We start from the raw sequence: 12780 nt of genomic DNA, 5'->3' as shown, positions 1-12780 counted from the left end.
ACGAACGTTCAACCGCACGCATCAAAGAAGTGTTGGAAATGTCAATCAAAAGACAATGACGGTTCATCAACCAAACAAGGCAGTCATTATCTGTCAAAAAGGAAAAAAATGAAAAACATATATACAAAGAAAAGCCTGCTAAGTCAAAAAATAAAAAAGGATGACTTAGGCAAAAATCAAGGCATCCCGCTGACTGTAAGCTCACAATAGACAGTTCAGGCAAAAGTTAGGGATATCAAAAAGATGAAAAAAGGAGAAGTCAATAAATTCTTGAACAACTCAAAGTTGTGACTACTAAAAGGAAGAAAAGACTGCCATCTCAAAAGCTGTCTTTGCTTGTGAACCATCATCATTATCCAAGGTGCAAATCCAAAAGTCTCTCGGAAACTGAATGCATAAGTTGAATTAACTAAGCTTAGGATTGAAGATCATCGCGAAGAAGGGGTGGGTACAATCAAATTTTGAGCCTTTATCCTTTGTTTCTTAAACCGTGAACCGAGCCACGTTACAACCCTTGAAAGTCCTAACTGAAGCATGGTTAGTTCGAAAGCATACTGTCACCAAAAAGGTATCCCGACTCCTTAAAGTTTACCAAAATGCTGAGTTGGTATTTCTTTTTTACAAACATCACGTTGTTACAAATATCATGTTTTACAAATATCGCGCTTTTACATCTCTAGTTTTAATGTTTTTCAAAAACTCAAGACAGACGTATGCATTGCATCTCATGAATTCATTATTAAACATATTCTGCTACATAATTTCAAAATGTTAGCATCAGAATAAACTTGCACAGGGTATGGCTAATGACTGAAGGTTATCCCGACAAACAAAATTAATCCAAGAAGCCGTGTCTCTTACGTATACAAGGGGCATGACATGTTTTGTCCAATCAATCTGGGGCAATCAAGTCAAGATTCCGAGAATCTCTCATGGATGCTCGAACAATCAGGGGCATGCATCCAAGTATATCTAAAGCTACTCCTCTATCAACGTGAGACATTGTCATGAGCCTATGATTACTGGGGGCATATCGCCCATAGTGAACATCTCATAAAGTCCTCGCGAGGCGAATCTTTCCAAAGTTCCTGCTAACTGGAGCAAATCTATGCAAGTCCAGTTTGACATCTTGATCAACACTCAGTGGTGTGCCCTAAATCAAATGGTAGTTACTATAATACTGGGGGCAACTTTCAAGACACCCACATCTCCCCACAGAGTCGGGTTCAGAAAATCACATCCCCTAGGAGCAATCACTAAGAAGACGTCTTCCAACAACAAAGGCATGGCTCCCCAACACGGTTTACATCCCTATTTTCTCTTTATCCCCAATCAGGAAATATCAAGCTACTGATCATCCCAAAGCAGAAATCATAAATCCCCAGCTGAGCATCTTTCAAGACGAAATCAAACATCAAAATCACAGAGACCTGGAGATTTATTCTCTCGATTAAGACAACATAAATCATGTTTGCATACCATAAATCATAAACATAGTCATACATCACATACATACTGAACTCACGCATAACATACAAAGCTTCTCATTCATTACATAAACGCATGCATCACGACATAAGAAAACTAACCTCTACTTTTCAGGATACTACTATCTCTATTTACAAGAGTTAAGTCGACACCTTTGACGGTTCCTTAACAATCTATTCTCAAGTATTAAGTCGACACCTTTGACGGTTCCTTAATACATCAGGAGTTAAGTCGACACCTTTGACGGTTCCTTAACGACACACTTCAGATATAAGTCGACACCTTTGACGGTTCCTTATACAATCTATCTGCATATCTGAGTCGATACCTTTGACGGTGCCTCAATGATATGCTTCAAAGTTAAGTCGACACCTTTGACGGTTCCTTAACGACACCCTTCAGATATAAGTCGACACCTTTGACGGTTCCTTATACAAACTATCTGCATATCTGAGTCGATACCTTTGACGGTGCCTCAATGATATGTTTCAAATTTAAGTCGATACCTTTGACGGTTCCTTAAATAACCCAACACAGATTTGAGTCGACACCTTTGACGGTTCCTCAAACATTCAAACAAAAAAGAGAAGACGGCAAAAGCAGAAATTTCGCAACAATCCATACTCCAACAACTACCAGATGGCATCTACAAGCCCATCTCCGACAAAAAGTCCCTACTGCAAATAGGGCAAATTTCTTGGTATTCTTGTGTTCAATCATCTCCAACCTTCAGATACCGATTGGCATACAGACCACTCTACATCTTCAGGTTTAAGATAATTGAACAGGGGCAGCTGTCATACCCCAAAATTTGCCCATGTTATTTTCCACACATAAAATCAAAACAAAAGACAAAGCTCCAAAACACACTCTCCTATACAAAAAGCTCTGAACCAGGGAGTTATTAATTCAATGGAAAATCATTGAATCAATAGCTCAAGGTGGTTCCATAGGGTCACCAACATCCCAAAGTATCTCCATATAAAGTTTCAAATCAATCAGAGCAAATTGGGTCCCTCAAATCCTGATTAGGTCAACAGTCGACTCTCAAGGGCAAAATAGTCATTTCAAGTCAATATACAGTCAAAGTTCAAGGTATTTGGTCAACAACACCCTCATAACCCTAAAATCATCATTTGATCAAGGGTTGATCATGATGATGCAAGGAAAGATCAGAGAAGTCAAAAGTCAAGAGTTACTATTTTGGGCATGAACTAAAAAAGTCAACCAAACTTTGAAAATTCACCAAATATTCATACTTCATCAGAAAAATTCCCACCAAAGCTCATTTTGAAGAGAATTCATTCCTCTATCCAATGGTCCAAGAATCAGAGCCCATAGGTCAATAATCTAAGAGATATGGCTTCATACATTGTAGGTCCTCTTCAAAAGTCAACAAGAAGACACTTTTTTCAAAAGGGTATAAAATGAGAATGGAAAATAATTTTGATATGGAACCAAAGACATTGGTTAGAGGACTCTCTAAGGTTTCTAAAAAGTCCTAGAACACTTCCATACCTAAAATATTGAGGGATATATGCCTTGTCAAAGTCGGTCGATTTTAGAGGGAAAAATGTGAAAGAAAAAGACTTCAAATTGAATTTTCTTGCAAAGAGGCCCAATATGTTTTGGCCCAAGCTTGCTCCCCAAGTCATCTAGAAGCTCTAATTAGAAGGCCACGAAATTTTGATTAAAATTTGATTTTATATGAATTAATATTCAATTAAATCATGATTTAATCAAATATTTAGAAGGAAAATTGAAAAGATTTAATTTATCTTTAATTTCAATCAATCCCAATCATTAAAATACTACCAAATCATCACAAATTCGGGCAAGAAAGATTGAGTCAAGGAAGATTGAATATAGACCAAATTTAGCAAGTTTCAATACAATTCTCAATCAAATTTCCCAAAATTTAAAGGATGGATTCAAAGAGATTTGGTTGGTTTTTGTTAACCTAGATCATTCACTATAAGTATAGCAAGCAATCACAAGGGTTAAGGGGTTTTTTTTTTGGCCTCTTGAGAATCCTAAATACCGTGGAAAGTTTTCAAAGAAAGGGAAACTGGTTTTCAAAGAAAGAGCTCGGTGCAGGGTGCCTCAAGGATCCCAATCGATTCTATGGTCTTCTCTGAACGTGTGCAGATCCTCACCATCGATTGAGACACGCTGAAACGCAAGATACAGGTTCATGAAAGTGTCAATATTGTTCAGATTCGAATTCATTCATATAAGCATTTTGCATACGATTTGATTGTTTGTTTATGTTTACATTGATACTATGATTGTTCCTGGGCATTTTATTGGTCTTTTAATCGCTTGTATGAAGGAACACCATTATTAGGTTTTCAAGGTCCCGTATTGGGGCTTTCTGGTACAGGGGAAATTAAGCTAATCGGAGATCACCTTCGCGTTCAGGGGGACAAACTCGATCGATCCATGGGCTCGTATCAAATTTTGCGTGTGTATTGTGTGTTTTTGTTTATGCAGAAGCTATGGCGACGGATGCATGTTCGTAGGCAAAAGTCTGGACCTAAAACGACGGACCAACAAGGAAGATGATGCTGTGGCGCTAGTTGATTGGCCCAATTCGAATTCCTCAGCCAACGCGCGCGTTTTGCGTTTTAATTGCGTTTGTATCTTTTCTTTTCACATATATGTTTAACGCTGCGTTCTTATTCAAGTCGTTCAGATAGCACAGATGGCAAGACGTGACTTGAGAAACCAAAAGAGCCTGGGTTCGATTCCCAGGCATGACAATATATTTTTACATGTTGATTTCCTCTGGATCACATATATACACTCAAAGCAGGATCATGCTGCACCTTCACACTCTCAGCCATCAGATGCATTGTGAATCCGATCCAACGTCCCTGATGCTGAAGGCGCATCATATACCCACGCAGCCTCATCACACCAAATCAAACAGATAAGTTTTCTTTTCTTTTTTTATTTTAATTACACAAATCCAATACTTATTTTTATATTATTTTTCTTTTATATAATTTATTCTAACAAAACTTTTCTCTTACATAATAACAATTATATTGTTCATAATATTTATTTTATTATATTATTTATTTTATATTAATTTTATTTAAATTCTTCCAATTAGATTATTTATTCTAATATTTTCAATAATTAAAATATATTTTATTCCAAAAAAATTCTATAAAAATTATTTTACACTCGATTTAATTTCCTTATTTCGATTTAATTAATTAGGTCGCAAGGCCAATAATTAATTAAATCAATTTGTCATTATAGTGAATTTGAATCCTAATTAGGGTTTGCCCTACACTAAAAAATCTTCTTCTTCTGTGCCTTTTTCAGGGTTATCTTTTCAAACGCCTTCCGACTACGCGCCTGATTCAAAAGCCAAAGTTAAGTACTCAGTTTAATTTAATTTAAATTATATTTGATTTATATTTTAAATTAGGGTTTGTTTCGCCTTCTTCCTTTCCTGCCTTGTTTCTTTTCAGGGTTAACCTTAAAGGCACCTTAGCAACCATATCAAATCAAATTCAAAAGCTAAGTCCTATTTCATATTTATTTTAAATAATCATTTTATTTTATTTTGTTTTTTTTATCAAATTATTTTATTTTATTTTGTTTTTTTATCAAATTAGGGTTAGATTTAATTGCCATTGATATAGCCATACATTCACTGCTTCCTGTTATTTTTTCTGTCAGTTCTCCGAGGGTCAGGGTCAATGCTTCATGCTTCAAGGCAAATCTCTGCCCCATCAACCTTCATCAATCAAAGCCAAAGGATTGTCAAACTGCCGAAGCTACGGACATTGGTAACCCTAAACCTTACTTTTTATTACTTATGTCAAACCCTATTAAGGGATCCGCTGGTTTCATTGTCCCCTCCCCCATATTATTATGTATCTGTTTACTGGTTGTATTGATTGGCCTTGAAGGCACTTAAATTGTTATATTATTTTTTTTTTACTGCGTGGTTAGTAATTTAGGGAGTGCAAGCCTTTAACAGAATTAGATAACTAATTATAAGATAAATATTATCTGAATACAACCACGTGATTGGTGCACACACTCACCTTTAGTGTAATCCCTCTGGTTGCCTTGTTGCCTTATACTGTTGCCTTATTGTTGCCTGTTGCCTTTAAACGTAAAGATAGTCAAGTCCCTCGATTCCGAGGGTACCTAAAGCAAAACAAATGTTGCCCTAAGTTCATTATCATCATCAATTTTGTCCCTCGATGTTGCCTTAAAATGATGATGTGTCCCAATTGCTAAGGTATCCTCGCATGATGCCTAAAAAGATTAATGACTATTGTATCCTTCCCTTAGACTACCTGCCCTCTTTATGGCATGGGACAGTCTTATGGCGAACGATTACTCGATGACCCTTAAACATCCAATTGAAAGACTTCCTGCCCTTTATGGCGTGGATAGATCCTTTCGCCTCGAAAAGCTAAAAGAACAAATTTTCAAACTTAGGGAAATTGCTACCAATTGCTTGCTCTAATTCAAATTACTTTTTACACCTCTATTCCAAATTCAAATTCAAACTATTTTCAAATACTTTTCAAAAAAGACTACGCTTATTCACAAGCTAAAGTTCTTATTCAAAATTTCTATTTGCACACTGCTTTTTTCAAACAATCAAACATTTCAAACAAACGAAGTGAGCTAAGCAATTAAGAGCCCATGGATAACCATGGATGCAAAGGGTGCCTTACACCTTCCCTTTGCATAATTACCCCCCGAACTCAAAATCTTTTCCAAAGGTCTTTCCTGTTCTTTTAGCCTTTCCTAATTGGATAAAATAAAAGTCGGTGGCGACTCTTGCTTACCGCGACATTCCGATTAATAAAAAGTCAGTTCACCGTATTACAGATACGTTTTGTTAATCGATCAGGTTAAGAATGTTAAAATATTATTCACGATTATCACATTTGATTGAGCATTGTTTAAACACTTCTGTTCTTTGAACTTACAAAATTTTCTCTTTAGCATTTTAAAATAGGTATTATTCAGAAAATCATATTGCAGTGTATGAACCACTCACACAGACTGACAATGACATTGGCATTGACATTGACTCGTGAACTTCCTAATAACTTGATAAAATAGAAGCGATAGTATGTAATTAGAAGTGTCTTGTCGATATCATGCGTTGACACACATTCAATTTGAAATGTCAGTTTTACATACATTCACACCTGATTTTTTATGGGAAATGTAATTTTACTTAAAAACCTCCCTCCCCTTATTTATTTTTCGGTAGAAACCACATATCTTTAGCGCACAACTGTAGAGACTTATCGCTCGAGTCGGAGAGGTCCCCTTATTTATTTTTATGTATAAATAAATAAATAACATCACACACATATCATTTTGCACATATAATTTAACTTATAAATAGCATGACAGTTAGTTTTTTTTATAACAGTTTCTTGTCCAAGAATCAACCTCGGTTTTCCAATGCAAATGCTGCAGAATCAACATGTACAAGTAAGGAAGAATAAATTTTTTGCTTCAATCTGTCAATAGTCTCCACCAGTCCTTCGCTTTCCGAGTTCAAACTGCTTCTCAGTTTTTCTAGCCACTCATTTGCATGCTTAAGGTGGGACAATGTCACCGCAATGTGGTTGGCGTGCGCCGTTTCTCTTCCTCCAATAGCCTTACTTTCCTTGCCCTTCTCTTCGAAGACCCTTGAAAATCCTGCATCCAATGTCTTTTCCAAGTACTTAATGAACCATGATCTTGTTTCATTCAAAAAGACATCTTTGAGCTCATTGATCTGTTTCATACCATTCTCTTTCGCCCATTCTTGTTTTTCGGTTACTGATAATTCCTTTACGGGTTTTGGAGACTTCGACGTGTTTTTAGCAGGCACTAAACCTGATTTTTTGCTATGTTTATGTTTTTCTGTAGGAGATTGAATGCTATTTGATTGAAGCGATTTGGCTTTCGACTGAGTTGTACCGTTTGGCTTGTCCATGAGCTGTTGAAGTGCGAAAAACTTGTCCAGTGTGACGTGCGGGTTCTCTGATGCGGCAGAAGAGCATATATTTGCAAACATACTGAAAAATAAATGAGATAGAAAAAGCACAAGAGGAGTTAAGTATTCGTTTGTCTCGGTCTCTAATTAACTAACGACGCGTTTCTTATTCTTATTGAAGTGTTAAAGTTTATATTGAAACTTTTCATACCTTAAGCACTTAACTATCTTTGCTGCTTCAGATGCTTCTTTTTGAGCTTCTATTAAAACTTGAGAAGCTAGCTGTTTCATTCTAAGAACACCCTTAGAAAAAGAAAATATCACAGTTAAGCGAGGATGATACGTAAATTTACCTCGTTGGAGTTAGTCGAGTGAAGAAATCACTGAAATTCAGCTCACCTTTCCAGGCCTTAAAAGTTTGGCTGGCAAAGTGGACCAAGAAATCGCTTCCGTGTAATTGCTTTTATCTTGAGTATTGGACAAAAAGTTCGAGTTCAAATTTTCCTGTTTAGTAGAACCGCGCTTGATAGAACTGCTTTTAGAATGTTCCACGATTGTTTCCTGAATGTTTGATTGACCAGTGTCTTGTTTCGTTGAAAGTACTTCAAATCGAGTACGAGTTGAGGTCGTTGCGAGTACCTGTCATGCTAAAATCAATCATCATCGCTTTTTTTTTTTCCTTTAGTATCCAAGGATATCATCAGCACTAAACTTTGATTTTTCCTTTAATTTCTAGTTTATATTTTTATACCGTTGTAAACCAGGTTGTCAATAACGCGCTATAGCGGCTATAGATCAAGAATCATACCTGACCTTGAATCTCTTGTTGCTTTCCTTTTATAGATCCCGATTTCTTACCATCTACGCCATTTTCCGAATCATTTCCTTTGCTTCCTACATTAGTATCTGCCACATTCACTTTCGTATTTGGATTTAGAACACCCTTCATGTACCTTGACGCAACACCAACTTTTTCTTCTTTAATAACAATCTTCTGTCTTGAACTTGTATTCTCTTTGGCTTCTATTATATCCGCGGACTTCGAATTGTTAACTCCATTGTTATCAGGACGCACTATACATCCTTCTGACGACTCCAACATTTGCATTAAATCCTTAGGATTACCTTCAAAAGGGTGTCTACCAGGAATAGGCCTAACCGCGACAAGAACTGGGACCGGTGTACCGGACTCAATCCGATCCACGTAGAAATATTGTCCAAGCTGCAACTTGTTATTCAGAATAAGCTCATTGTCTTGTTTTGAGAGTGAGACATAGGTTGAATGAGAAGAATCTGAGACTTTTATGAAGAAACCATGGTTAGGCCATAATTCAGAACCAGATAATGCAGGCACAATGCTGATTACTTGCAGAAGGACTGATCGGTGTTCGCCGCGAACTTTCACGTTTGAGTTCATTGTTTGGAGAAGCTTTAGCAAAACTCCAGGTATGAGAGATGCCATTTCTTGAAATTGATCCAAAAACTTGATGATAAAAATTAAAAGGCAAGAACATGAGAAATTTGAGCTTTACAGAGAAGATGTAAAAGTTTGCATGGCAAGCAAGTAATCATCGAATTCTCCTTGGCTTGAAAGCTAAGTGACCATTAAATTACTTTACTTAAGCGTGACAAAAATGAAACACTTTGGTGAGACAAAGATTGACATATTAATTAAGCTATTTTGTGTGTGTTTATGTGTGTGCTAACTGCTAAAGCAATTTAATGGTAATTATGGTATCTAATACTCTGTTTGTGGGGCTTAATATGGTAAACTTTCGTTTTTGGTTAGAGGCAAAGTAACCTTTAAATAAAGTAAGGATATTCCCATGTCAATTTCTTGTTTTTTTTTTTTAATTAAAATCTTCTCATTTTTATTTTGAAAAAAGAAATATGCAAAGTTGTATTTTATTTATTTATTTATTAAAAAGTTGTATCTTTGTCTTCACACAAACAAACACAAAAACATAATATGACACGTTTTTAAAAAATGATAGTATTTTTCTTACAAATTGAAAAGAAAAAAAATCTAAAAAATAAAATTTCACTATCATCAACTAGTAGGAGACTGGTGAGTTTTACAAGAGATTATGCAAAAGACGTTACGCTATTATAAGTTTCATATTTTGTTAGATAGTTAACACAAACATTCTCCTCTTTTAGAATATCACATATTTAAGTCATTTTTAATAGAGAAATTTTTTTAACGTTGAGAAGAATCACGACATATTAGTTGAGAAGAATCACGACATACTAATATCAAACATTAATAAATTTTGAGATAAAATTAATAACTGAAATCTGGATAACACATAAATAATAATACGATAAAATCCAATAGATATATATTTCTAAAGAAATGTTTTATCAAACAAAACTCCATTATTTATATTAATTTTTTTAGACGGATATTCTATACTATCTTTCCACTAATTAGAACCTAGATCACACTGAATGCAAAACTGGAAGTTTGACACAAACCATACCTCTTAGGATGAAACATGAACCAACTTATCTCCTAAATTATGTATGAAATTCATCATCCACTTTAGCAGACAGGTCATCCTCAAGTAAACATCCTACTCTCTATATCCTATTTCTTCCTTTGATTCCTTATCAAAATTTGTCAAAGTCTCATCATGTCTTTACCACGTCCATCACACACAGCATTAAGCACAAGAATTACAAAGAAGATTATTTGTCTGAACATTGGCTTAATGCTATGTCATCTAAATTGGAAGCACTGAACAAGAATGGAACCTATAGCATTGTTGATCTACCACCTCATGTGAAGTCAATTAGAAGCAAATGAGTTTACAAGGTGAAACACAAAGTTGATGAAACTAGAGAGATATAAAGCAAGGTTGGAAGCAAGGATATGAGGGTTTATATTTTTTTACACATTCTCACCACTATCAAAGGTCACAACTGTTAGGACTTAGGACCCTTCTTGTAATACTTCTATTCACAATTGGTTCTTATATCAACTAGATGTAAATAATGCAATCTTGTATGGAGATTTGCAAGAAGATGTGGACATGACCATTCCTGAAGGTGTTTCTTGTGATAAGCCCACTCATACTCCTAGGTCAACCAAAACATAAACGCTAGTATGAGGGGTTGAACTCACATGCAACTAGAACATTGACACTAGAAGGAGGGGTTGGGCCCAATACTTCATAGTCACAGTGATGCAAATTTGAGGTCGACCAAAACAATAATATTATTAAAAATAACAAAATTTATTGATTCTCATGGTATGTGAAAAAAACATCGTATAAAATAAAAGAAAGATAGTAATATTATTTTAATAATTATGTTTAAATTAGTGCTATGAACACTTAGTTTTTTTTTTTTTGTGTTACTCTCTCCACTCATTCTTTTATTAGGTGAAAATAAATATTATAAATTTTTTAATTCAAACTCCACTCACCATTCTTTGTAAATATTTATTTGATTGTGTTAGTAACTAAATCAATCGTTTAATTAAAAATAAATATTAAAAGTTCAACAATGTTATTAGAGTTTAATGGTGATGCACTGACGGTTACACTGTCATCCAATGAGAATATATCATTCTGCCATGTCATCTCAGTAATTTAAAAATAACAGTATGACTTGGTAGGATACATGGTCGTGATTGGTTGACAGTGTAAAACTTTTTTACACTGTCAGTGCATCACCCCTTTTCTCATGTTATTATTCTTTTAATTTGGAACAAATAATTTCAAAATAATATATTTCTTTTAAATTCTATAAAAAAATTCCAGTTTTTAATTGAAAACACTTTTAGACATTTTGAATGAATTAAATACATTCATGGAGAAAGTTATAAATAGTTGGAATAGAGAGATAGAAGGCAGACAAATGATGATTCTTTGGAGGAAATTGAAGAGATTACAACTTATTCTAATAGACCTGAATAGGAAAACCAGTAATGGTACTCAGAAGATCCAAGATTATAGGAGAAATCTGGAAAATATCAATGGTGATTTGTTTAACACTGAGCATATTCAGGAAATTAAGCATTGGACTGATGAAATTCTGAATGCCACAGAGATAGAGGAAAAATTCTGATGCAGAAATCCAAGGTGCCTTGGCTGAATTTAGGTGATGGAAATAATGCCTACTTTCATGTTATAGTAAAGGAGAAGAATAAACAAACAGGTCTGAGAAATATGGAGGATAATCAGGGTAATTTTCTTAAGGATTTCAAGGAGATTGAAAAAGAAACCCTTAGATTCTATGGTGATTTAGTTTGTAAAAAGGTTCATTCTCTCTTACATGTTGATATAGAGGTTTTATGAAAAGGTACTCAATTGAAAGATTATCAAAGAGATCTTTTGGTTCAACAGATCTCTGAACATGAAATTTGAAACGCTTCTTAGTTATGCATGAAGGTTGCCACTCATCAAAAGTGTGCTTTTTGTTGTCACCAGCTATTGGATGCAGGTTTTTCCTTTATCCTAAAAAGTTATTCATGAGATTGAATCCATTTGTGGTAGCTTTTTGTGGAGTGGTGCTGATGTAGTTAAAAAGAAAGCCCATGTAGGTTGGGACAAAGTGTGTGATCCCGAAAAATGCAGGTGGGCTAAACATTACCTCTCTGAAAGAATGGAATCAAGCAACAATTGGTAAGTTGTTATGGAATATTCAAGTTAAAAAGGATAAGCTCTGGGTTAGACGGGTGAATGCTTATTATCTCAAGGGACAAGATGTAATGAGATGGAATTTTGGCTCCAATTTCTCTTGGATGTTTAAGAAGATTTTGAAATGCAGGGAGATAATGGCTAATTTCTGGACTGATTTGGAGCAGGTCTGAAACTACAAGACAACTGAGATTTATAAGTTGCTTCAAGGTGATAAAGAAAAGGTTAGCTTGAGAAAAATGTTGTATAGCAACAATGCAAGACCTAGAGCAAAATTCACACTTTGGATGTGTTCACCTCGTGTTTTGGTAAACTTTGCTAGTCTCTTTTTAAAGGTTACTTGCGAGATCGACTAGAGAATCTCAGAACAGTGCTCTCGTTTGCAAGAGTTTTTGCGAGAAGTTCTTCTATCTTAGCTATGAAAACGAGGGTGTTCGACACGGCGTCTAACACACTTAGAATGATATTTTTTGTAAACGGACTTGGTGAAAATCAAACCAACAATAAAACAAAGGAAAACGACAAGAGTAAAAGATAAATGACATAACATTTAAAGTTTTGCAAAAAAGTAGATGGTTCAAACATACATAGCCCTTGACTCATTTCGCTCGTTCGCTTGAGTACTCTGAGTTACAGCGTGCGGGTGTTTGTAAAATTGTGAACCTCTAA

General features: G+C 35.1%; 1 protein-coding gene across 1 annotated transcript; it reads right to left on the bottom strand.

Moving 5' to 3' along the window:
- Window positions 1-6626: 6626 nt before the first annotated feature.
- On the bottom strand, window positions 6627-9125 carry LOC131647632 (uncharacterized). Its single transcript, XM_058917501.1, has 4 exons — window positions 8274-9125; window positions 7865-8104; window positions 7677-7768; window positions 6627-7547 (listed from the first exon to the last, which is right to left on the bottom strand). The coding sequence occupies exons 1-4, from the start codon at window positions 8925-8927 to the stop codon at window positions 6929-6931; spliced, it is 1605 nt and encodes a 534-aa protein (XP_058773484.1). The 5' UTR covers window positions 8928-9125; the 3' UTR covers window positions 6627-6928.
- Window positions 9126-12780: the final 3655 nt, after the last annotated feature.

Source organism: Vicia villosa, linkage group LG2 (assembly GCF_029867415.1).
Source record: "Vicia villosa cultivar HV-30 ecotype Madison, WI linkage group LG2, Vvil1.0, whole genome shotgun sequence".
Lineage (NCBI taxonomy): Eukaryota > Viridiplantae > Streptophyta > Magnoliopsida > Fabales > Fabaceae > Vicia > Vicia villosa.
The sequence above is the reverse complement of the archived record's forward strand: the minus strand, read 5'-3'. Positions and strand labels throughout refer to the sequence as shown.